General features: G+C 36.1%; 3 protein-coding genes across 4 annotated transcripts; 1 reads left to right on the top strand and 2 right to left on the bottom strand.

Moving 5' to 3' along the window:
• Nucleotides 1–532: 532 nt before the first annotated feature.
• Nucleotides 533–4,202, top strand: LOC127074973 (putative U-box domain-containing protein 50). Its single transcript, XM_051016400.1, has 8 exons — nt 533–749; nt 823–935; nt 1,019–1,143; nt 1,216–1,651; nt 1,739–1,879; nt 2,228–2,767; nt 3,057–3,653; nt 3,733–4,202. The coding sequence occupies exons 1-8, from the start codon at nt 581–583 to the stop codon at nt 3,925–3,927; spliced, it is 2,316 nt and encodes a 771-aa protein (XP_050872357.1). The 5' UTR covers nt 533–580; the 3' UTR covers nt 3,928–4,202.
• On the bottom strand, nt 3,895–7,915 carry LOC127074972 (nucleobase-ascorbate transporter 11). Of its 2 annotated transcripts, XM_051016398.1 has the most exons (10): nt 6,807–7,903; nt 6,603–6,700; nt 6,328–6,498; nt 6,139–6,239; nt 5,852–5,987; nt 5,696–5,746; nt 5,216–5,503; nt 4,900–5,134; nt 4,435–4,715; nt 3,895–4,347 (listed from the first exon to the last, which is right to left on the bottom strand). In XM_051016398.1, exons 1-10 carry the CDS (start codon nt 7,543–7,545, stop codon nt 4,126–4,128), a joined length of 2,322 nt encoding a protein of 773 aa, XP_050872355.1. In that variant the 5' UTR covers nt 7,546–7,903; the 3' UTR covers nt 3,895–4,125. The 2 variants fall into 2 exon arrangements, with proteins under 2 accessions (XP_050872355.1, XP_050872356.1); XM_051016399.1 differs by lacking the exon at nt 3,895–4,347 and having other exon boundaries at nt 4,436–4,710; nt 6,807–7,915.
• A 16,725-nt stretch (nt 7,916–24,640) lies between these two features.
• On the bottom strand, nt 24,641–25,321 carry LOC127074971 (protein SKIP34). Its single transcript, XM_051016397.1, has one exon. The coding sequence runs from the start codon at nt 25,153–25,155 to the stop codon at nt 24,889–24,891; it is 267 nt and encodes an 88-aa protein (XP_050872354.1). The 5' UTR covers nt 25,156–25,321; the 3' UTR covers nt 24,641–24,888.
• Nucleotides 25,322–26,550: the final 1,229 nt, after the last annotated feature.

Raw genomic sequence — 26,550 nt, 5'->3', positions numbered from 1 at the left:
CCTCTTTCGCGGATTCAACATGAGTTATTCAATCAAAATTGACACCGCTAACTGCTGATTGAATGCAAAATGACGCCTTACAATATTTCTTCTTGGATCCTTGTAAAGTGAGCACTGAGCTTCAACTGTGTTTTTTACAAGCTCAGAGACGCCATTAATAACCACCTCAATTTAATATAACTAATTTCATTAATTTAAAAAAAAATCGGAATTGTCTTAGTAAATTAGCATAAAAAAATCTTTTAAAATTGTTTCAAATTCCAATACAATATACGCACTTCGTCATTTGATGATGTTAATGGAAGAAAAGCTTGGCTAGATTCCTGAAAATAACTATTGTACATAACTGTTTCATAGTAAATTTAACTTCACAAATAAACTCATGGTAATATCCTAAGAATATACCAACATCATGCACATGATTTTCCAAGTATTGAAAACAATACAAGAAAGTCCAAAGGTCTCTCTTTGGTTATAACATAATAGCATTCAAGACACACTATAGTAAACATCGTCCATCAATATTCACAACTATATTTTCCATTTCATAAACCTGTCATACTTAACAACCCTCTAAGTCATGGATGCTACTCAAACAGAAAAAATATATGTTGCAGTTGGCTATGATGTTCTAGATGGATTTCAAACATTGGATTGGGCTCTCAAAAAATGGAATTCTCATCCAAATATTTCTATCATCATTTTACATGTCAAATACAACCCTTCCAATCATCATGTTTATACACTCCGTAAGTCTGAGTCTGACATTTTCAAAGGTCTGGCAATTTACCACTATGCTTATATTTTGAAATTTTGTTACAGTTGGAAAACTCCCTGCAAAAGGTGCATGCGAAGAGAAACTAGAACGTATAAGGAACTATCAACAAAACATTATCAACAATTTGCTTTCCAAGTATATAGCTTTATGTGACAAAGTGAGGAAATTAGTTAGTTTTAGTGTTTCTCTAAACTAACAAACTCAAGTAATTAATAGAATGGTTTCTATACCATATTGCAGGTTCCAGCTGAAACATTTGAGGTTGAGAAATTTGATGAACCAATGCAAAATCTCACTATAGATTTGATCCATGGTCTTGGAATAACCAAATTGGTTATTGGATTTTCATTCATGAGACCTTCCATGTACTCTTTCTATCTCTATTTCTATGAGCTAAATATGATTTTGGCTTCTGTTATATTTTCGTGTGTTTTTAGGAAATCGAAAGATGCCATGAACGGATTGTTCTACGTTCATCAGCACAAGCCTGATTTCTGTGAATTGTTCATCATCTGTGGAGGGAAGCAAGTTTCACCGAGAGTGAAAAATGATGAGATAACCATGGAGGATGATAGCGGTGTCAAGGTTGCAAAAATGCGAGATTATAAGACGAATTTTAGATATTGGATAGAGAGAATTTTCTGTGATAAAACTATTGATTCCAACCAAGGGTGTTCTAGCAGATCATCGACAAGTTCGGAGTCTCATATTGATCAAAATGAGTGGGAGCTTTATATCCGAGAAATCGATAGTTATTTTCAAGAGTTACTGTCTTTAAATATGGAGGAAGGAATTTGTGGACAAGACAATGATGATTCTTACTTTAGTCCAATTGAGCCATTTGTCCAACAACTTAAAAATTCTGATAATAAGGTAATTAAAACTAGAACGATGATTCTTTTCTCATCTTCGATGTTACTTTCACATTATACTTATTCGTCATATTTGGTTCCAATTCAGAGTGGTGCAGAGAAATTTAAGATCCTCAGAGATAAACTGAAAGAAGCTTATGATACAATCCAAGTGAAAAGAAAAGAAGAAAAGGAGAATTTGGAGAGGCATGCAAAAGCTGAATGGGCTATTTATGTATCCAATCTTCGGGTAATAATTCTCAACAGCGATTCTCTTTCCTTTAAGTGATTCCGCTGAGGGAAGAACTTTGTCCCTCGGCTGTAAGTTCATTGACGGTTCCATAGAACGTTTAAGTACGGCGCGTGAGGACATTGAGCTATTAAAATAAGAAATACATAAAAGTAGCTTGGTTGATAGGATGTGTTGATGATTTACGGATTGTGCTATTTATAGAGGAAACTATCATAGTAACAGTAGAATCGTGAACTATAGAAATGTTGCTTCATTCGACTATTTTGTGTGTAATGAATTGTGAAACATTGTCGTATTTGTGTCAAAGTATAATTTTGGTATCACAAAAGCTATGATTATTTTCAGGAAGAAGAACTTGAATATCTAAAAAGTGAAGAAGTGACACGAAAGGAAGAGGTAAAGAAGGAAGTAAATACAGAAAAAGAACAAATTCAAAAAATTAGAATGAATATTGAAGATAACGAGCAAAGTCTTGGATCAATGGAAGAGCTACAACTAGAGCTCCAAAGTAAACTTCATGATTCCACACTGGAAGTTTCAGAATGCGAAACCAAATTTGAGAATGTAATGGCTGAAAGGACAAAGATGTTAATGGAGATAGAGGAGCTAAGTAGACAAAGAAACGTGTTGAACAAAAGGATTATGTTTTTCAAAGAAAAAGTTGAAAAAGAAATATGCAATAAGCTAATAACGAAGAGTTGTTGTTTAGAAGAGTACACAGAGGAAGAAATCATCATGGCTACCAACAATTTTTCAGAATACTTAAGGTTGAAATCTGGTAGAAATTGGAGTAATGTTTATAGAGGAAACATTAATAACTCCAATGTTGCAATCAAGATGATTGATCCTACTCTTGCCTTGTCCCGAAAAGATTTCCAAGATAAGGTAAACCGCTAAACAAGAAAATTTTGACTTTTTTTTTGTCAAGTAGTCTAATGGCTGAAATTTCACCCTTTAAAGATGAATAAGTGGGATGACGCGGATTTGAGCTCGCGCCTCTGTAGTCTGATGTTCATACACAGTTACCAACTGAGTTGGTTTAACGAGACAAAAAAGTAGGACTGGAATTTTGACTTTTTGTTTATTCATAAGTAGTGATTGTTTCAGACTGTATCAAAATTATATTCTTTAAATTGTAGGGACCTTTTCTGAAGTTATAATTTGTTGTTTTTAGTTGATGTTTCTTGGTAATATTCGGCATCCTCATCTGGTTGCTGTATTGGGCTTCTGTTCGGACCCGAAATGCTTAGTTTTCGAATACATGCACAATGGTACCTTGGAAGAAGCCCTACTTTGCAAGACAAGAAGAAGGGTCATAAGCTATCAAGATTGCATAAGGATAGCCATAGAAGTTTGTTCTGGTCTGGGCTTTCTCAATACATTTCAGCCCAGATCCATCATTCATTGTCGCATTTCTCCATCCAACATCCTCCTAAATAAAAATCTTGTTGCAAAGGTGGCGGGGTTTGACCTTCATGGCTGCAATGAAGAATGTAACGTTGAGTCGGACATGAAGGCAATAGGGGTTTTGTTGTTGCATCTATTGACCGGAAGAGGAAATTGGGTGACAATTGATATGATAGCTTTTTTTGATGAGATTGGTGATGAATGGCCATTGGATGTTGCAAGAGAACTTCTGGACTTAGCAATAAGGTGCATTTCCAATGAAGAAATGAGCATAACAAGAGTTATGAAAGAACTCAATTCGATCAAAGGAAAGGGTTGTGACTCCATTAAAGTTCCTAACATTTTCCTTTGTCCAATCCTTCAGGTTAGCCTCTTAACCATATATATTCTATTACATTGCGGTTTTGGTTACGGTTTAACTTAAGGTTATAATTTTGGTGCAGAAGGTAATGAGAAATCCACACATAGCAGCAGATGGATATTCTTATGAGCTAGAAGCAATAGAAGAGTGGTTGGATTCGGGAAATGAAATATCACCTAAAAGCTTGAGGCTCGACAATACATTACTTTTCCCGAATCATAACCTCCGTTCCCTAATACAGTACTGGCATAGTAACAGATCAGCTACAAAAAAATGAATTATCTATTGATTACAAGAATTATGTATAGTAATCAGTGCTATACATTCTATCTCCTATTTAGTATACTGTAATTCAATTCGTCTATATGTTTTTATTCTTCATAAGCTTCGATATATTCTATATCAAAAACATCACTACGTTCTATCTATGAAGGCTCACAAGCTGAATAGAGGAACTCGGCAGAAAACTTTGTAATCATACTCCTAACCATTTTGCCCAACAGAAACATCTTGCAACTTTCCTTGGCAGCGAATATGCAGACACCAGTGAGGGATCAGTCGCAATGTCTTGAGGTCGCGTCCATATATACTCCGCTCGTTCTTGAGAACTTCTTGGTACTGTGTTTTCCAGGACGAATGCCACCAACATTGTAACCACCATGTTTAAGGACATAAGGGCATTGATTGCAAAATCAAGCTAACACAAATAGGACAAGTCAGCTTAGCTTCATAAAAAAGATGCCAACTAGTAATTTTAGGGATGTCATCATAGATAAGTGCTTACTTGTTTAATTCCTGAATGAAACGGTCCGCTAGAAGCGGCTGCATAAGGAACCAGATAAGATGGCAATATCAAACTGGATTGAGGCTGGTATTGTTGAATATACGAAGGGATCGATAGACCAAGGAACAATGAAACGCCAACTATTGTTATGTTTCGGAAGTGTCCGGATTGACCATACTGTAATGTTGAGAGGCCTAATGCGGTAATAAGGGCCCATATGAAACATAGTACTGATGCAGCTAATGCCTGTGGAATAGTAGCTAGAAGAGCACCCACCTTTCCTATAAAGAAAAAGAGCTTATAAGTTGGGAATTTTCATTTTCTACTTTTAATAACAAAAATACTACTTAGATTTCACTTTATTTTCGTTCCCCGATTGGAATAGTCATTGATCATACTAAGATTCTATGTTTAACAATTTTGACATCAAATTATGATTCATGTCTCGAGTTTTGTTGTTAATACCTATAATTGAGAAGAGGATCATGAAGGCTGCTCCGAGTTCCACTACTCTCCGGCTTGCCACCTTTGTTATGTCAATTGTGTGAACATTTTCAGTCAAGGTAGTTGAACCAGTTCCTGAACCCCAAAGACCTGCCAATATACTACACAAACCCTCCAATGCGATTCCACGGCTCACAACTCCTGAGGTTGGAGGCTTCAAATTAATTCTCAGAGATGCACTATGATAAGTTCCAATCTACAAAATGAGCAAACCATTCACATAAATTCATTTTAAAGTTTAAAAGTGATTATGCAAAAATCCCGATAATGTACTTACGGAATCCACAGAGGCAACCAGTGAGACTATGACCATGATTATGCAAGTCCTAAAATGGAAAATCGGGAAACCCCATTGTAAAGGGTAAGGAATTCTGAGCCATGAAGAAGTTGACAATGCATTTGATACATCAGCCCTGCAATGCTTCATTGTATAAGCATGCTTTTTGCACGCATCGATCAGAATGTTTGAACTAGGGATGTTGGGATCACATCCTTTGTAGTTATATGCTCCTCCGGCCGTTAAAAACGATGCATATATCCAAATTATCGTAACACTTAAAGGAACCTGCAGATATTAAAGCGTGTCAACAGAATTTGTTAATATATAGGTAATGCAGCCACTATGAGATCAAACATCGTGTGTTTTCTATTACGGTTTTCGTATCTTTTTACTTTTGAACCAGGGTTGATGTTCTAAAAAATATCATGTCTAAAAATGTCAAAATGAAACAAGTGACGTCTTAGTGTATATACGTACCGCATAAATTCGAAACAAGTGGTGTCCAAAGATAGATATTCCGCGAAGATGCTTCAAATAAGAAAAATAGGAAACACTGATATGAGTTTCAAAAAGTCTAAGAGTTCACGTCTTATGAAAAGAAATAAAACAGTCGAGTCACGAGGACTCACTCACCAGAGTGAATATAAGAACCAACACTATTAGTGGAATGCTGATTTCAATGCAAGTGCCAGCTTGTGGAAATCCATAGCTGAAGAATGCTAAACCTACAGCAGCAACAGTTGGAGCCACCACAATTGGGTTGATTACCCTACAACAAATTACTAGTAAAATTGCAAAGAATGAACAAAAATAGTCGAGTGCTAAGTCTTGAAAACTTTCTTCTGATGAAGTTCGGTCGCTTCTATGATCGTTTCATTCTCCAAATATTAAATATCACATGCAACGCAGCTTCTTGTTACCTGAGAAGAATAGACATTAAACCACTAAATCCAAGAATACATTGGAATATCGAACCAACAATTATAGCTCCTTGAAGTTCCCTCATTATGTGTCTAAATTTCTGCAGTTATAAAAAGACATTGTTAATATAAAAAACCAGAAACAGTAAGCAACAATAAGTAGAAAACCCGAAGTTAAATGTGACTTACATGGTGTGTAAGATTTCGAAACTCTTCTGAATTTATGATAACTAATGCCGGAGCCAAATACACAAATGAGCCCCCTTGAACTAAAGGAAGCCGAGTTCCAAAGTACAAATGCAGTATCGTTGTGGCGCCAGAAAGAAACAGCATTGTAGAAATTACATTAGCAGTGTCGTTCTGTCATCATTGGCGCAAAAGTGAATACATGAGTATGGAAAACTGTCGATTTTTCTTTTATATAATCACAGAGTTAACCATTACATAAAAGCACAAATGCGTACGTCTGTTCCACCCATTGTCGGGACCATTACTAACGGAATAAACACTAATGAGCCAATCAGTGATAGGTAGTGCTGCATGCCATAGTAGATAAGAGGTACTGCAATTAAAGATTCTATAATGTAAGATATCAATTTTTTCATACAAATTCAAGTTTAACCAACTATACTATTTTGATAACTATCCAAAACATAATTTAAACTAACCAAAACCAGGATTTTCGGTTAGTCCATACTTCATTCCAGAAGGTATATGCCATCCTCTATCAGCAGGTTCCTCTCCTTCTGCATACAGATTCACCTTAACTTCTCCTTCAGTTACACCTTCCTCTTCCTTCTTTTGTTCTGGAAGCGGAGAAACCGCAGAGACTCCAAGTCCATGACCGCTGCTATCCCTAATCAAATTCTCCGTCGATCCATTAGTCTCACCATTCCCTCTCAAATCAACTTTCTTTTCACCATAATCCAAAACAGGTTCAACCCCATTTTTCCTCTTCTGATTTTGGTTCCCTATAATCCTATTCAAATCATAGTTTGGCCTCAAAAACCTATCCTTCTCACTCCTTCTACTTCCATGCTTAGACTCAGAATCAAGTTCAATCTCGTCGTCACGGTTTGGCCTTGCTACCCCGAGAACCGGATCAATCTCTATCTTAGGAGAAGACCCTCCTTCTTTATGATCATAATCAACAGCAACTTTATCAAAATTCTCACTTGCACTAGTACCGGCTTCACCCGAGTAATCAGACACAAACCCAGTTCTCTTTGCCCAAGTCTTCAACTCTTTAGGATTATGATCTCTTCTAGGAACAAAAGGTTCAATTTTTATACCATTACTAGAAAGTTCCTTCTTTTTTCTATTGCCACCTCTCATAACTCTCCCCTTAATTAAATTTTTCGAGCTTAACCCAGTTTCCATTTTATCCTTTTCCTTTGAAAATTGCATTGAAAACTCAAATAAATTCAACCCAATATAGTGCAGAGAAAAAAGATAGTAACTTTACAACGAGAAGAAGCATGAGGCTTCACACAACAGCAAGCGAAAAAACAAACTCCAGATAAAGTGACAGAGAGTAGAAGCAAAGGTACAGTGAAAATAGCAACAAGTTTAACTCAGTGCAGCTTCCAAGTTTCTATCATAAGATGTGTGAGTGAGAGTTTTTGACATGTTTGATGTTGACAACGTAACAAACTAATTTATGAGGTGAATTCTGAGATGGGAAGGTGTCTGAATCATAATAATTAAGATGAGTATGATGTAACTTGCAAGATACTCTTCAATTGTTTAAAACTTTTCATGATTTTGTCCCCTTTGTAAGTCACCAGACAGTAATATAAAGCTGAATGATACAAATTATGCATTCAAATATTAATCAATAATGAAAGGAAAAATTGGCATATTCAACCAGAGTAAAGATATTCTTTCTTCCAAGATACTATAAATAGTACTCCATTTCTTAAAGGTGTTTTAAGATTGTTTTTGCACAAATAAAACAAAAAGAAAATTACTTTCTCTGACTACATTTTTTTTTATAAGAGACACTTAGATCAATAAAAACTGAAATATATAATGAGCTAAATGTATCAATTTTATTTAATCAGTATGTCTCTTATATTTTAATTAACTCATTTATTATTTTTCTATTAATGTAAATGTAATAATTGATAGATTAGATATATACAATAACTAACAAAAAGTTGATAAGTTAATTTTGAAATTTAAAAATGATATATAAATTAAAATTAATTCACGATTTTTCCTTAAAAATCCATAACAAATATTTGTTTTGGATTAATCCTCTTCAGCATTGTTTTAAGGGTTAATAGGTATTTATCCTATGTCATTTAGGGTTTTTTTAGTTTTCCCCTATAATTTCTTTTTTAAATACAACCTTGTCACATGAAGATTCCCTTGACTTAAACCTTTTAGTGATCAGATTCATTTGAGGAACTGATGTGGAAAGTGTGTGTTGATTGTATCTAAAAATTCATTGTCACGTGTACCAAATGTTTGACACATCACGTGACCATTCATAATTGGAAATTTTACCCTTACTTTTCGTCCTTCACATTTGTCATAAATTAGAAGACGACATTGAAGTGTTGAATAGCCTGTAGTGAAAACAGCATTGAAGAGGTAACGATAGGATTCATATTCAGAAGTATCCCTTGCTATTGATGCAGTTGAAGTACCCTTTGCAATAAGTGGAACTGATGGAACTGGTGAGGATGGAGATGGCACATTAATACAAGAAACTACTGTCTTGTTATGTTGTGATTAGTGTAATATGTTTAATTAGTAAGACAGTTGGTACAATATGGTTAATTAACTTTGAGTATGGCAATCGCACAACATCTGCTATTATGTAATGATATTTTGAATGACTACTCTGCCTTATTCTGTAATGACAATTACACAACAAGTGTTATTATGTAATGATATTTTAAAATGTTACTCAAACTGATATTGAAAAGTAATACTGAAATGCTAGTCAAACTGATATTAAGAAGTAATATTGTAACTGAACCAAACTCATTTTGTACCAAACTGAAATTGTACTCAAACCCACTTCATTTTGAAAACTCATTTGGAGACAAAACAAATATTAAATCAAACTCATATTGAAACAAACTCATCCATTCATTCATTAAAATCTCAAACTGATACATTGGAATAACTAATACATCGGAACAAGTACAACAACATATACATTGAAAGATCAAGTTGTAATGAAACAACTATAATATATTGAATACAATGACAAACAACATCCATGACACTATTAGTGCAACAGTTAACCAATAGTTTTTCTTTCTTTCATGTTGCAGATTCTTCTTGATTTTTTCAAGCTTCTTTGAACAAGATTCCTTGGAATCCTCCTTACCAAACTCCTTTGTGAATTCCTTGCCAAACTCTCTCAGGTAACCAATCATGTATTCCCCTTTGTTGCAATCACCTGCTAAGCTATTATCAACTGTCTTAGTTCCAGATTTCCACTCAATTTCATCAAGCTCATCATCCCAAATAAATAAATCGCAGATAATCCCTGTCTGCATTTAAGAACCAAAGGAAACATGAATTTAAAGAAGAACGAAAAATAAGAAACATTGTTACATGATTTTCATACCTTTTGTCAATTCCTACATCTCCAAAAATTTCTCTTCGAATTTTTTGGCGTATTTGAGACTCAAATCTTCATGACCTGATTGCAACCATATCTAGGCATTTGTCTTCCATTTGAAGTACCAATTGAGGATAATTTGTCGTATGCCATTTGCAACCCCTAATACGCGTGAATGAAGAAGGTAGAAGATGAATTAGGTTACGCATGAACGAATAAGGTAGAAGATGAACTACATGAATTAGGGTTGCGAAGATGATTAGTGTAGGGGGGTCACCTGTTGTTTGATAAAAAACATCTCAAAAAATGTATATTCCTCAATTTTTGATTAAGGCAGAAGTGTACTTCAACAAAGCTTCACCTTCCGTAGAGTTTCGACTTCCAAAGGGCACCACATCTCTCGCCGACCTGACGTCCAAGTTGAATGAATTGTTGTCCGATACTGAAAAGAGAAAGGTGAGAAAGATCGAGTTTCGTGAAGATTTGATTGATACTAATGGAAGAGTGAAATACAACCTTATTGAGTTGAAGACAGATGAAGATGTGAAGGATATGTGGAGATCATTTCTCCGTAAGATAACCAAGGGGTCGGTCGAGTTAGATGCTAAGATTTCAAGGTTTGTCGATGATGAAATGTCCATAATCATCTGGTGGTGTCTAGGTTTTCTTATTTATCATCGTTTTTTAAAGTTATGTTTAAGTTATGTAATCGTTTATCAAATGTTAGTTTATGTTGATGTTGCATGAATGGAAGATAAAAAATATTATCTGATAAAAAAGTTCTGATGAAGATGTCTAAGTAATATACAAATAATACAAATAATACATCATATGTCTAAATATGCCCCTCACGGGCTATGTGTGCAGCCCGAACTAATCCAGTATAAACCTTGTCATCTGGGATTACCAAACCCACGAGGTTATCCATAATAACTGCAATCATCTAGAGGCGATGGTGGTCATCAGCATCAGCTGTAGGAGGTGGTGACACGTCATCAACAGGTACCCCTGGCATCAGAAGGCCCAACATCACCTGTATCATCAACATGTGGGATAACGCGAGGGTGTGATATAGTGAGGTACCACTCTAAATATCCATCCTCACACTACAAGTGATGGTGAACCCTAACTGCTTGATCTCTAATGGCACGACCAGAGTTGATGAAGTTACTCTGAAACCACCAATCAATACCCGCAAATGGTATATCTGGAATTGGTCATGGGATACTCTAAACATAATCATATTGTCATTGATGCCTCTCAGGAAAGTGTCTAGCAACCATGGTCTCCCATCTCATATAACCTGAATATAATGAAGACTCCTCGAACTCACAGTAGATTTTATGATTAGTGTATGATGTCTAGATGACATCATCTACAATCAACGCATCGAGCCTCCTCCGGTACTCAGCAACACCATTCAGATGTGACTTCCTCCTCTTCCATCTCCTTGCTCGTGGGGCACCCACTAGGAAATGTTGCACCTTGCTATCACAGATGGTGGTGATATGCTCGTATATTCAGCACTGATATCAAATAATAAATAAGAAATGTTATTATTAACACTTAAATAATAAATCAACAACAAATAAGAATTTCAAGTATACTTATAACAGACTCAAATAATCAACAAGTTTTCTGGTCTCAAATACAATCGTCACTCCAAGTGTTGTATACTTAATGGTCAACGCACCTCATGCCCAAATGGTAACCTTGAGGCTACTGAACATGCACGCGTACCGGGCAACGATATAAACACATGACTTGTCTGCAAAGAGAGTACATGTTACTATATGTAGCATGTACACCCTAGCGGCAACCATATAACTCTTAGCCGCTACAAGCTCGTTGTACGTCTTCCGAAACTAAGACATACAAAGGTGAGCACCCCTGTTGATGTCAAACTCCTTATGCACGTCCACCTCATAAACTCCTAAATCTCGTGCAGCAGTCATACATGCAAGCGGCATGCTAAGAATAGGAGACGTCCAGAATCTGCCATAGACAGGGAGATGGAATAAAGAGGAGATACCATCCAGAGTGATAGTCATCTCCTCAAACGGAAGATGAAATGAAGATGTCTCCTTGTGCCATCTCTCAGCAAGCGTAGTAAGTAGCGGCGCATCAAGCATGGTGAGAGAGCAGTGGGAAAAATCAAGGAGCTTGAAATCCCGTACAATCTGACTGACCTGCTCAGGAAATCATAATCTTCAGGAAGTCCTTCAGCTTTGACTCGTGCGAAGTCACCTTCAGTGTGAGACAGTTTTGTGACAAATAAATATTAAAACAATTGCAGTTAGCTCTAATGGCACAATAATAAACAAATTAAAGTTAAACATAAAAGACATATACATCTCCCTGTTATAGTCATAACGCCACATGGTTTGCATACTAAGTAAGCATCAGTCAGAGGGCTCGGTCGAATGAGTTGTAACCTTTGTGTCAACAGTAACAGATAAGGCCGGATCAATAACAACAATATCTTGTTGGACCACCTCAGTATTCACTTCATCAACAACCACCTCATCAACAATCACCTCATCAACAACCTCCTCAGCTACCTCCTCAACAACCTCCTCAACAACCTCCCCAGCAACAACCTCATCTGCAACAACAACATCTGATATTCCCACCTCATCTGCCACCACATCTCTAGACTACTCAACTGATCGTACTTGTCAGCGTCGAGTGCTACGGGGTGCGCATAACTGATCATGTTCAACCAATCGTTTCTAGTGTGAACCGGTTGGAATGACTCGTCCAACTCGTATCCGGGAAGACTTGGCCTCAGCAGCCCTAGTATGGTTTGCCGTTCTATGTGCCTGCAATAGTGTCGTCCCTGAGATTTTCGGTAAAAAAACAAAGTTTTTATCCCTACGATTTTTTTTAGAATTTTCGGTAAAAAACAAAGTTTTTATAACTACCGAAAATCTGAAATTTCTAATAATTTCGATGGGATTTTGTACTAGAAATTTTGAAATTTCCAGTTAAATTGTAAGAATTAATACCGGAAATTTTAGAATTTCCGATACAAAATCTCAAAAGTTTTGATATTTACGGTATAAAACGTACTATTTTTTGAAATTTTCAGTAGTGTAATCCAAATTTTCAATATCGACCCAAACTTTTCAGATACACACGTGAATCCTGTAAATTTAGAAAATAAATGAAATGATTTTGCAAAAGTATTATTGTCTTTTCATACGTAATGGAGGGTGTTAGGTTCAAGTGAAGGAGTGACAAGTTAAATATTGCAATATGTTACTCTCTCCGTTCCTTTTTAAGTATCATTTTTTAGAAAAAAAATTGTTCCTTTTTAAGTGTCATTTTAAAGTTCAATGTAATATGGATTGTAGTATTGTCAAAATTACCCCTAATAATTTATTATAGAGAGAGAGGAAAAAAATTAAATAAATTACTAAAAAGTTAAGAATATTGTAGGGAAAAAAATCATTATTTAATAAATAACAATCATTATTAATTGTCTTGATATACGTAAAATGTCAAAAAAAATAATACTTAAAAAAAATTGAGGGAGTATCTCACATTGTCCATTTTGCGCTCATCTTAGTCATTCATATTCAGCCTCATCAACATTTACTATATCTCTTTAAAACTGTTTCATTTTTATTTGGTATGATCTCTCAAGCTTTGAAAAGGGATGTGAGGGATGGTCGAACACATGGACGTAAGGTTATCAAATTCCATGAAGAAGTACATAGAAGATTAAGGATAATCGATGGAGAGATGACAACTAAAGAGGCTAAACAAATTTTGGATAAAATTAACAACCGTTCTCAACTTCAAGTAGAACCTAGAAGAAGAATCAAGAATTAATGGAGTTGATTCAAGATGATGAAGGGCAAATGTGGAATATGTGGTTGTACGTTACTTTTGGCACCAAATAAAGATACGGTCTACAACAGGATTAAGCAAACAAATATTATAAACTAGATATTGTAATGTATCTACTTCAATTTCAAACAAACAAATGCATAATACATAACTAAGTTTTCGCATAGCAGAAAAGATGCAACTTAAAAAAGGATAGCACCAGTCAAATATCATCATCTAGGCAAACTCTTCTCACTCACTACTTTGTTAACCTTGCTCCTGCCAAAAATGCCGAGAATAACTCTTCATCTTACACATAACCTTCACATATTTTCAAGATAAGACCCTTGGCTTATGATCAAATGGACTCTCTGGAATTTCTTTCAGGGCTCATGATTAGCTAATAATGCTAGCTTGGTAATATCGACTTAATTATTATGGTATTCTGTGAAAATTTATGGGGATTTTTTTATGTTGAGAACTGTTGTAAATATTAGATTGTAAATAGTAATTATTTCTATTAGTAATGAGGCCCATTAGTCAAAGCCCATTATGTTTTCTATTCTCTCTTATTTAAAGCATGTAGATGTAACATGTAAGAATAACTTTTTAATATATCAGTAAAATATTCTACAACATGGTATCAAGAGCTCCCGATTTTGGGGGATTCGCTTCTGCCTAAACCCTAGCCGCCTTGTAGCGGAGTCTTTTTTTTACTGCAGTTTGCAGTTTGTTGTTGTTTTTTGGTGTTTGGGTCATTGTTGTTTTGTGTTGTAGCACATCGTGCTTCTTGTTTTTGTTCACTCATCTTTGAAACCCTAACCCATCCTGTTTTTTGGTTTGTTTTCTCTCGATTGTCCTTTCAATGGCTGAGATTATTAACGATCAACCACCTCCACCTCCACCTCCACCTCCCACAAACCCACCAGCCCCATTTAATGCTAAGGATTTTGTCGTTCAAAAAGGTTATATGCTTGACTCCATGAGTAAGCCTTCTGGTTCTGGGTCTCTAGCAGTTACTGGTAAGAGTTTGTGTTCCCGATCTCTTACTGTTTGTGGTAATATTCTTAAGAATGTGTGGATTCTTGACTCTGGTGCTACTAATCATATGACATTTGATTCCACATTATTATGCTCTTATAATACACCTTCGAGTATTCCTTATATCACTGTTGCTGATGGCTCTCATGCTTGTGTTGTTGGCACTGGAAATATTGACTTGCAACCTCCATTCCAGTTGCAATCTGTGCTTCATGTTCCCACACTTTCCCACAATTTAATTTCCATCCATAAGCTTACCCGTGATCTGAATTGTAAAGTAATTTTTCTATGTCCCATTGTGTTTTTCAGGACCTTACCATGGGGCAGACGATTGGAATTGCTAAGGAAAAGGAAGGGTTATACTACTTCTCTGATGACCATCCAAAGGTGTTGTCCTCCTGTTTCCAGTCTCAGTCTTCCTCTTCAGCCTCACAAATTTGGCTTCAGCACAAGCGTCTCGGTCATCCTCCATTTTATATAATTAAGTCTATGTTTCCGTCTTTGTTCTTACACCATTCTGTTGAGTCTTTTAAGTGTGATGTTTGTCAGTTGGCAAAACACAATCGTGTATCTTTTCCGTCCAGTTTTAATAAAAGTGATGAACCTTTTGATTTGATTCATTCTAATGTTTGGGGACCTGCCCCTACCTCTAATATTTTTGGTGCAAAATGGTTTGTCTCATTTATTGATGATTGTACTCGGGTAACTTGGATTTTCTTGATGAATACTAAATCCGAAGTACCACAAATATTATCCAATTTTATAATATGGTACAAACGCAATTTGGGAAAGGCATAAAAAGAATTCGTTCTGACAATGGTAAAGAATATGTCAATCATACATTTTCCAACTTCACTAGTAAACATGGCATTCTCCATGAATTCACATGTGTTGACACCCCACAACAAAACGGTGTCACAGAAAGAAAAAATCGTCATTTACTTGAAGTTGCTAGATCTCTCCTTTTTCAAATGTTTGTTCCCACCTCTTACCGGGTCCCATCTCGAGTGTTAGGTAATAAAAGTCCTGCCCAATTTATGCTTTCACGTTTTCCATCTGTTCCTATCTTACACACTCTTGAGTCTCGCATTTTTGGTTGCGTTGCTTTTGTTCATGTTCACAAACAATATCGCAACAAATTGGATCCCCATGCTGTCAGATGTATCTTTCTGGGTTATGCACCCAACAAAAGAGGGTACAAATGTTATCATCCTCCGAGTCGAAAATTCTTTGTCTCCAAAGATGTCACCTTTCATGAAAATGTGTCATATTTCACTCGTTCTCAGTCTCAGGGGGAGAACATAAGTGACTTAGAGTCAGAGTCAGAGTCTGAGTCCGAGTTTCTGATCCTTGGTCCTAGCCTCCCTAGAACACCTATCAGTGTTCCCTCTCTTGAACCCGAGTTGTCACCTAGTTTGAGTTTGAGTCCTAGTTCAACACCTGAATCTGAGCCAGTAAGTGTTCCTGGTCCTTCAAGGCCTTCTGTTTTACAGGAATCAGCACCTCCAACACCAACTCTAGTGTATCAGAGAAGAAGTAAACCTGACCTTCTCCAGAAACAAATTCAATCGCCTGAACCGGAGGTAAGTACTGAAAATGATTCCTCTAGTGATGATTGTGCCATTTCTGATACTTGTGACACTAATCCAGTTGATTTACCCATTGCTTTGAGGAAGGATAAAAGATCTTGTCCCTCCCTATATCGACACCCTATCTCTCAATATGTCTCCACTAAACATCTTTCCACACAATATCAAAGTTTTATTGCAGCTGTTGATTCTATGAAAATCCCATCATTTGTTGAAGAAGCATTGCAAAATAGAATTTGGGTCCAAGCTATGGATGAGGAAATGAAAGCACTTGAAAAAAATGGTACTTGGGAGATTATTGAAAGGAAAAGAGACAAAAGTCCAGTTGGATGCAGATGGATCTATACTGTACAGTACAAATTTGATGGTACACTTGATCGGTACAAAGCAAGACTAGTGGCAAAAGGTTATACTCAGACGTATGGTATTGATTATGAGGAGACATTTGCCCAAGTGGCAAAGATGAATACTGTTCGAATTTTACTATCTCTTGCTGCTTCATGTGGATGGGAATTGCAACAGTTTGATGTTAAAAATGCGTTCTTGCATGGAGACTTAGAGGAAGAAGTGTATATGGAGATTCCACTAGGTGTTGGCATAACAAATGGAGCTAACAAGGTGTGTAAATTGAAGAAAGTCTTATATGGACTAAAGCAGTCCCCTCGGGCATGGTTTGGAAGATTCACAAAGGCAATGATGTGTTTGGGCTATAAGCAAAGTCAAGGAGACCATACTTTATTTTTTAAACATTCACAAGGAGGAAAGCTGACTGTACTTCTTGTTTATGTTGATGATATTATTATTATAGGAGATGATTTGATTGAGAGACATTTCCTCAAAGAGAAATTATCAGCAGAGTTTGAGATGAAAGACCTTGGGCAACTCAAGTATTTCTTGGGAATTGAGGTAGCCTACTCAAAGCAAGGCATCTTTATTTCTCAAAGGAAGTATGTGCTTGATCTTTTGCAAGAAACTGACAAACTTGGATGCAAACCTGCAAGTGTTCCCATTGAACAAAATCACAGGATAAGCTTTGAGGAGGAAAGTGACAAAGTCAACAAGGGTCAATATCAGAGATTAGTGGGAAAATTGATTTACTTGGCACACACTAGACCAGATTTGGCATATGCAGTCAGTGTGGTGAGCCAATTCATGCATGATCCGAGGGTGAGACATTTGCAGGCTGTAGACCGCGTTCTACAATATCTTAAAGCAACTCCAGGGAGGGGACTTTTGTTTAAAAGAGGTGGAAATCTAACTATGGAGACTTACACTGATGCGGATTATGCCGGATCAGTGAGTGACAGAAGATCTACGTCAGGCTATTGTACTTTTCTGTGTGGTAACCTTGTAGCTTGGAAGAGTAAGAAGCAAAGTGTAGTTGCTCGATCAAGCGCCGAGGCAGAATTTAGAGCTATGGCACTAGGAATTTGTGAGCTATTGTGGATGAAACAAATTCTAGAAGACTTGAAGATACAATGTGAAGGTCCTATGAAATTGTTTTTTGACAATAAATCGGTTATTAGTATTGCTCATAATCCTGTTCAGCATGACAGGACTAAACACATTGAGATTGACCGACATTTTATCAAAGAGAAATGGGATAGTGGACTGATAACTACATATTACGTTCCTTCCGGGCATCAGCTGGCAGATGTGTTAACAAAAGGCTTACCAACAGAAAGATTCAGGCAACTTACTTGCAAGCTGGGAATGATAGATATCCATTCACCAGCTTGAGGGGGAGTGTTGTAAATATTAGATTGTAAATAGTAATTATTTCTATTAGTAATGAGGCCCATTAGTCAAAGCCCATTAGGTTTTCTATTCTCTCTTATTTAAAGCTGTAAGAATAACTTTTTAATATATCAGTAAAATATTCTACAACAAGAACATATCAAGTGTGAGTAGTGTGGGTAATAGTTTCATATTGGTTGGAAATATGAAAACTAGAGCATTTATAAGTGAGAGAATCCACCATCTATCACTTTAAGATTTTGGGTGAATATATGGTGTGTCTCTTACAAAGGTGTTGTTCTAAAAAGAAGAAGCCCCATAATGTTCAATGCTCCCTAGTGAAAAACTCCTCCAACAAATGGTATCAGAGTCTAGTTCGAGAAAGGGACCGATTTACTTGTGTCGAAAGTCAACGGCGTCAGTGTGATGAATAAGAAATATTATGTGCGGTACAAGAGTCTGTGCAAGTAAGAAGAGTTTTTACTTGAGGAGGAACATTAGTCCTACATTGATTGAAAATGTGGAGACTTGAGCATTTATAAGTGATAGAACTCACCCACTTATCACCTTAAAGTTTAGGGTGAATATATGTTGTGTTTCTCACAAAGAGGCCGCTCTAAAAAAGAAGTCCCACAATATTCAATGCTCAATAGTAAAAAACTCATCCAACAAATGGTATCATGAGCCTTTGGTTCGACAAAGGGACCGATTTACTTGTATCGAAAGTCAATGGCGCCAGTGTGGTGAATAAGAAACATTCTATTGAAGAGTGTCAATGATGCTAGTGTGGTGAATAAAAAATGTTATGTGCGATACAAGAGTTTGTGGAAGTAAGAAGAGCTTTCACTTTAGGGGGAGCATTGTGGACTCACACTTAGAAGTCTCACAATGTTCAATGCTCCCTAGTGAAAAACTCCCCCAACACTTTAGGCACCCTATATGTTTCTACTGCACCACGCGGATTTTCAAAAATGCCTTTTGTTTCTGAAGATGCATTTTCGGATGCACCTCTTACATATTCAAAAAATGTCATTCTGAGAGGCGCTCTATAAGTTGAGTTATTTTTATTTTGTAGATGTATCTCTAGAATATTTTAAAAAATATATTATGTATTTACGAGTTCAATATAAATTCCAGAGATGCATCTCTAGAATTATGGACAGGATTTTGAATTTTTCTATCATCTTTGCATGTCAGATATTTTTGGAGATGCATCTCTGAAAATATCTGATAAAAGAACCAGCTGCATGATTACACAGCCATTGTTGACATGGTTGGTTTTCAACCAATCCCTTTACCAAACAATTCTCTACTCCCAATCCATTTTTTCACTCCAAATCTCCATTATTTTGGTTCATCACATCATAGGGAGCAAAAGAAGATATAATTTCAGGTAAAGATCCTTCATTTCTCTCTGCATTGGTCACATTAATCATGCATTTTTGCTGAAATAAAGAGCGACGTGTCCATAAATGTATCTCCGAAACGAGTATGAACTTGTCCGGAGATGCATTTTCAGAAGTTCATTGTGTTTGATTTCCAGTTCTGTCTTCAGCAGTAGCACTTATATTTTGTTATGTTGTATTTTTTCTCATTAGATATGGTGTATCCCAATGTTTTCCCAAAATAAATTGTTTCTCCGGATGTCCAAGGTGTTGTCGTGAAGGCGGTAGATGTTGGAAACTAATTTAAAAACAAACAAGAGTTTGAATCTCGTGATCAAATGTTTCAATGAATTCGTATGGAGGCCTCTAAAGTTGGCTTTGGTGTGGTTATCGGAAGGTTGCATAATAGTTCAGATGGAAGTTTTTATGCGCTTTTGTGACAATGACGTGTGAAAGAAGTAAGAAATATATAACTCTTCTCCGGAATTTTAAAAGAGACGACACTAGGTCTAGAAAATGTGCGTGTTCGTTCAAGGTGTGTGGTTACATATTGGAAAACAAAAATTGGATATTTAATGTGATGTGTGGTTTGCATAACTATGATTTATGTGAAAAAATAGTCTGTCATCCTAGTGTGTGTCGGCTCATGTCGGAAGAGAAGGAATGTGTTGCTGACATGACCTTGAATCTAGCTCAACCGTTGAAATGGAAACGAACCGAAAATATATCAAATATCAAACAAGTGTATAATATTTGGTACCTGACTAACAAGGCGCTTATGGGGATAAAATGAGATGCAACAACTATTAAAGTTGTTGGATGATAATAGTTGCGTGTCTAGGTGCCGAACATGGGAGGATGGAGTTACTGTTAGAGATATATTTTGGACTCATCCTAATTCCATAAAGTTGTTCAACACGTTTCCTACGGTGCTCATACTTGATTCAACCTACAAGACCAACAAGTATAGACTTCCATTATTGGAGATGGTTGATGTTACCTCAACTGAGAAGATATATTCTGTTGAATTTGCATTTCTTGAGTGTGAAAAAGAGAACAACTTTACTTGGGCGCTAGAGGTGTGTCAGACACTATTGAAGGATCAAGATGAGATGCCTAAAGCGATTGTTACCGACCTCGATACCATATTGATGAATTCGGTTGCAAAAATATTTCCTTCTTCTAATGCATTACTTTGTAGTTATCACATGACAAAGAATGTGAGAAGTCGGGTTAAACCCACGTTAGGGACGAAATAGATAGAGTCACAAGATGGAAAATTGGTGAAGGCGGGAATGGTTGTGAAAAAAATAATGGATGCATGGAGTCGTATAATAAATTCTTCCACAAAAGAACTATATTCCGATTCTGTTATGTGTTTCAAGAAAGTGTGTGAAAAGTACCCAGATTAGTTGAAATATGTTGAAAGCACAATTCTTGACCAGGTGAAGGAGAAATTGTTTGCGTATGGATTGATAATGTTAGACACATCGAAAATACAACAAGTAACAAAGTTGAGTCTGCCCATGCTACTTTGAAAAATTGTTTGGAAAATAGTAAGAGTGATTTGTGTAGAGACTGGAACTCTGTGAACCACATGATTTAAAACCAACATAATGAGATACAAACATCATTTGATTGGAGCCTCACAGTTTTTGAACACAAATTTAAAGACAACATTCTATATTCTCAGTTGATCGGTAACATTTCTCGGACAAATTTGAACTATATTTTTCACGAGGCTAAACGAGATGATAATGTAGGCTCCGATAGCACAAAATATGGATGCACCATTGTGAAAACATATGGTCTCTCATTTGCTTGCGTTATTGATAAAAAGTGAAACTTGGTAACCCAATAAAAATGTATGAGATTTGCACTCATTGGAAGAAACTTAGGTTTGATAATGATGGTGTCATGAATGACGGTAAATCAAATATCTCTATTTTGATCGAATGGAAAGTGATACAAGAGATATTTTTGAAGGCTGGTGACAACATGAAACTCCACATCAAAGAACAATTGAGGAAGATTGTCTATCCAAAAACCACAGACATGAAACCACCCTCTCAATCGGTAAAAACAAAAGGTGCTCAGAAGAAAATGAAACATACACCGAATGACAACTCGACTACACGACCTCCTTCATATTTTAAACATGTTGACAAAGATTTTCCCAACTCACCAACTCAAAAATCTCAAAAAAGTATTGCCAAAGGAGCTCGCATTAGCAAACCATCTCCGACGCCGCCTCCGCCAAAGATTCCATTCATCGACGAGATGCCAGTTTTTATGCACAAATATATCAAGTGGATCACCAATGTTTAGGGGGGTGGCAGTTGTAGTTACCATTCCGTTTCGGCTTTACTCGGTAAAGGAGAAGATAGTCATACACTTGTCTTCCATCAACTTATCCAAGAGTTGAAGACGCATAAAGAATCATACACACGATTGTACGGAAAGAAAGAATACTTCGACAAGACTTATGAGTCTCTTGTTCCTTGCCTTAGCGGTCCGGCACCGGAGACAAAATGAATGTGTTTTCCTGACATGAGTCACCTAATAGCATGTGTGTATGATAGAGCGTGTATTGATCTGACATGATACGGTGTTTTCAGAAATCTTTTTCCCACTGTGAACCGCCCCACCTCAAGTCATTTTGTTCAAGTTCACTTGAAACTGTGATACCCTATACCACTTACATCACCATAGTGGACGGCATATTCAACAACAAAAGTCGAGACTTGGCCGAATCATTTTATAGAAAGGATGCAAGAGTTCGAGAAATTGAGCAATATTGGAAGATAATCAAATGCACAAAAGTCCAAAGGGTGACCAACATATTTGACCGGCGGCATATATTTCGATTCGTTTTAATTTCTTGTTTTACCAGAAAAGTAAGTATACGTAATTGTGTCTCAATATAAATGAAGTGTTATATATTCACCCTTTATTCATATTCTGCCTTAATGCACTTTTGATCTTCCCTCATTGTGTTTTTTGTATATGAAAAACCAGGTTCTGTCTTGAAACTAGTTATGGAGAAATCTCAAAGTTGCATCTTCGGAACAAGATAATATGGTGTGGTTCCAGAGATATATCTCCGAAATCAACATGTCAGTCATTGAGTATTCCATATTGATCTATGACTTCTATAAATTAAGGTGTTCTTATATTATATTTCACACAAACTGAAAATGTCTTAAATGTCGTCACTAAACATTGACTGGTATGTCACAAATGTCTCTTTCTCCAACAGAGCTCCCAGACGCACGTTCTAGCTCAACGACTCCACCTCCCTCGATGATATAAAAAACGATATCCATTATCTCATGCCTTACAAAAATAATCAAAAATTAAAAAGCCCGAATACCGTTCACCGTCGATTAACAACAAAAGAAAGATTGAGTTTAGCAAATTTGAGCTCAACATGCAAGCGGATGTAAGAGCTATGTGAAATACGTTTTTCCGTTTCGAAACAAAAATTTCGCTCGAGTTGGAAGCGATGATTTTAAAATCCGTCGAAGATATTCTAAAGATGTTAAAGCGTCCACCTGAATATTGAAGTGTAATGTTGCATTTTATGTTGAACTCATCTATGTAATCCTAATTTTATTTTATAAATCTTAATTTTAATTTGAAAAAATCATTTATTTTTGAGTCTGGGACTGCTGTGTCTGGCTTACGAAAATGTAACCACGAAAAATTTCTAGAGATGCATTTTCGAAATAAAATGAACCAAGCAATATGACATCACTCTCAATGATCTTGAGTGTGTGTTGGAGTGCTTTCGAAAATACATCTTCAAAAATGGGGCATTTTTAGAAATTTGGCGTTGTGCGGTTGAAACACACAGGGTGCGTAAAGAAACTATATAATCTATAACCAGAACAAAACTAAAACCACATTTCAATTATTTTCAACAAATGAAAAGAAAAAAAACAGTGACATCTATGACCAATGGCTCTCCTATCCAAATCAATTGGTTTTCTATGGCAGCCACAATCAAATAAAGTATATCTTTAGACAAGATTAAAGTAAATAAAATCAACCTAGTACATGATTTTCAAAATGCTCTGAACAACTACATTTTTCATGATGTTGTTAAATCCTAAGACAACAAAATACCAAACTGAGTAATGCTAATCAAGCAGGATTGCATAAAACTTTCTGCAACACTACAGTTCTTATTAGAGAGATCATAGAAACACTGATCCATGCTAATACGCCAAAGTTAAACTTCGAAATAATGTGATCTGTTTAAGTACAAAAGGCATATTATATATCACCTGATGGATGAACTGCATTTGAAGCATTCATTACCTTTTCATTTTTTGTTGGTTAAGGTGATCATTAACACTGTTTCACCAAGTCATGACTGAATTCATGCTGCCCAATTTTCATAACAAATTCTTTATAGATGATCAAGAAAATTTCAGCACACCTGATTGGAAAGAGATAAAAGAAAGGAAATGCAAAAGGGTGGATGAAGATTCAACACAGCACGACAAAAGGGAAGGGCAAGAAGGCCAAAAAATGTGATACATATGTTCTTCAGATTAGGCACAAACAAAATCTCATCTCTACAAAATGGTAAACAAAGAAATTAAATAAGGCAGAGATACCAAACAACAATGTGATTTCCCTACAATATGAATCAGAAAACCTTTTTCCTAAAATATATAAATTTTTTGAACATGTTTTGACAAAATTAAGTTCTCTCCCCTTTACTTCCCTACCCCTCCCCTCTTACTTTCCTTTTTCGAATTCTAAGCAGGTAACAACACCACAAAGTAGCCTAAAGTACCAATGCAATGCGACAATATTACACGTAGAGGTTTCTATTCCCTTAACAATTACTACTATCATCTAAGTGTTCGCAATTAAACCGATTGTACAATGGAAGAGAAACCGGGGGATAACTCTTCATAATCTATTTCTATAAGCTATTCTATTTTCAAAAGCTCTTCTAACCACCACCTAAACACAGGTTTGTGTAATAAAATTCTCAACTAATAAACTCTTCTAAATGAAAACAGATTCCCTGCATTCACACAATCAATGCATTAGTGAACTATTGCATTCAGATCACACAAAATAGCAGATGTTAATTTTATCCCGAAAATCCAAAACACCAAGCTTGAAATTCAGACTGTTCGTGTGAATTCAAGGTATCCTTTCTAAACACCTTCTGGCACAATTAGCAAGCTCGTCACGACTGGATTATTCGCAGAAGCATCAGCAGCTATTTGCACATGAACATCAATCAAATTATTCATATGCTCAACAATAATTCAGTTCAGCCTTTCAACCTAATATAACAACAAATCACCTGAGAAAATAGCACAGCTTCAATTCAATCTACAAACAACAAAGTAACAATTTCCAATCTTATATCATCAATCAAATTCACAAAATCTATAAAAACAACAACAATTCCCCTAAACAATAAACCCTAACAACGAAGATTCTAAACGAAATCCACAAATCCGCTAAAATTAAAGATTAAAGCAGCGCGAATTTTACAACAAACATCCACAATTTTGTAACAACAGCATATAGACAGGGTTCCCGGTGACGGTTACAGGGCAGGTGGGAGAGAAAGGAGGCGAGCGAGACGTTGTTGTTGAAGACGGTAACGGCGTTTGAGATAACCTTCAAGAATTTCCATAACAGATAGGAAGCGCTTCATCTCATGAAGACGGCGCGTGAGCTGGGCTTCACGAGCTCTGGCGCGAGCGAGGCGAGCTTCGGTGTCGGCGAGGCGGACGCGGAGGTTGTCGAGCACCGACGGTGAGTGATCGTTGCCGGCGTCTTTTGGAAACAACGGATATTGGCCACAACACATAGCGTCGGTATTGATTGAAAGAGAGTTCTGGGTTGGGATTTTGGGATGCTGAAATTTTTCTCCTCCAATTCACGTTTTCTTTTGCACCTAATTAATTTGGTTATAAAATTTTTATTTTTTTGTTTTTATTTTTGTTTATCGTTATGGTCAAGTTAATGGTTATTCCGTACTGGTGTAATAAAGACTCAACACCATTCATGAAATTATCTAATCAATTTCGTTTTACAAAAATATTTTATTTTATCTTTATTGGTAAACAAAGTAGTAATAATCAATCACTAAAAAGGAATTAATGATCTTAAATATAATATTTTTTTTGTCTATAACAAATAATGATCTCAAATCTCGATCATTATTATTTGATGAAGGATAAAGAAATCAATTACTATCAAAGATCTTAAATTTTAGACATATGAGATTTTTTTTTAGAAATTAGGTAGTTCTTGGAAGGAGGTATTAGTCATTAAATTTTTTGGGAAGAACATTGGTTATCATTTGATGAAAGATAGGTTGAAGAAGATGTGAAATTTTATCGAAGGTTTTGAAATCATGGACGATGGACATGGTTTCTTTATGGTCAAGTGCGAACTACTCGTAGATAGGGAGAAAATTGTGTCAGACATATGTTGTTTGACCATTATTTGGATGTGGGTCGCTAGACTCCAGATTTTGTTGGAAATTCCCCAAAATTTATGGAGAATTTTAATCAATATTGATGAACATGATTGTTATTACCCACACAATAGCAATGAAAAGAACAATGGAGAAATCAAAGAACAATGGAGAAACAAAGAGGGTAAAGAACGATGAAGGCGAAGATCTCTGCCCACAAACGGTGGAAAACTTGTTATTCACTTTGCAACTATAAAATATCTCTGTCCATAAACGGTGGAAAACTTGTTATTCACTTTGCAACTGCAAAATACTGTGAATACAATGTTATGAATACTCTATTCACCTTATTACAAAAATAAGGATTACTCCCTCTATTTATAGATTTAGGTTAACTTGGACCTCAAGCCGAAGCCCAAAACTATAAAAGCCCAAAATAGCTAACACTACTAAAATAGGCTTAAGTCGAAATCTTGTGTGAAATAACATGTTTTGACACTTTGACACTAACACAACTCAACACACTAGGTGGTTCGACACTTCCTTACTCTGTCGAGCAACCTGCTTCGACACAAGGAATTACAATTCAACATACCACCTAATTCATTATGTCTAAGTTATCTACATTCATCATAGCTCTTAGTCTTCTGAACACTTCGACCTGCACTCCCTTCGTCATAATGTCTACAATTTGATTCTCAGTTCTGCAATGTTCCACATTCATTTTTCCATCTACTACCTGCTCTCGAAGATAATGGAACCTCATTTCGATGTGCTTGCTTC

Source organism: Lathyrus oleraceus, chromosome 4, assembly GCF_024323335.1.
Source record: "Lathyrus oleraceus cultivar Zhongwan6 chromosome 4, CAAS_Psat_ZW6_1.0, whole genome shotgun sequence".
In the NCBI taxonomy this organism is placed as follows: Eukaryota; Viridiplantae; Streptophyta; class Magnoliopsida; order Fabales; family Fabaceae; genus Lathyrus; species Lathyrus oleraceus.
Note: the sequence above shows the minus strand (reverse complement) of the source record. Positions and strands in the feature narration are given on the sequence as shown.

Bases quoted from the DNA above. Each gene is read 5' to 3' on its own strand.
- LOC127074973 (XM_051016400.1), top strand. From the start codon at position 581: ATGGATGCTACTCAAACAGAAAAAATATATGTTGCAGTTGGCTATGAT. The intron at 750-822 runs GTAAGTCTGAGT...ATTTTGTTACAG, and splicing joins TCATCATGTTTATACACTCC to TTGGAAAACTCCCTGCAAAA. The intron at 3,654-3,732 runs GTTAGCCTCTTA...ATTTTGGTGCAG, and splicing joins TCCTTTGTCCAATCCTTCAG to AAGGTAATGAGAAATCCACA.
- LOC127074972 (XM_051016398.1), bottom strand. From the start codon at position 7,545: ATGCAATTTTCAAAGGAAAAGGATAAAATGGAAACTGGGTTAAGCTCG. The intron at 5,504-5,695 runs GTACGTATATAC...TAATATCTGCAG, and splicing joins ACTTGTTTCGAATTTATGCG to GTTCCTTTAAGTGTTACGAT. The intron at 4,348-4,434 runs GTAAGCACTTAT...TATTTGTGTTAG, and splicing joins TTCATTCAGGAATTAAACAA to CTTGATTTTGCAATCAATGC.
- LOC127074971 (XM_051016397.1), bottom strand. From the start codon at position 25,155: ATGTGTTGTGGCCAATATCCGTTGTTTCCAAAAGACGCCGGCAACGAT.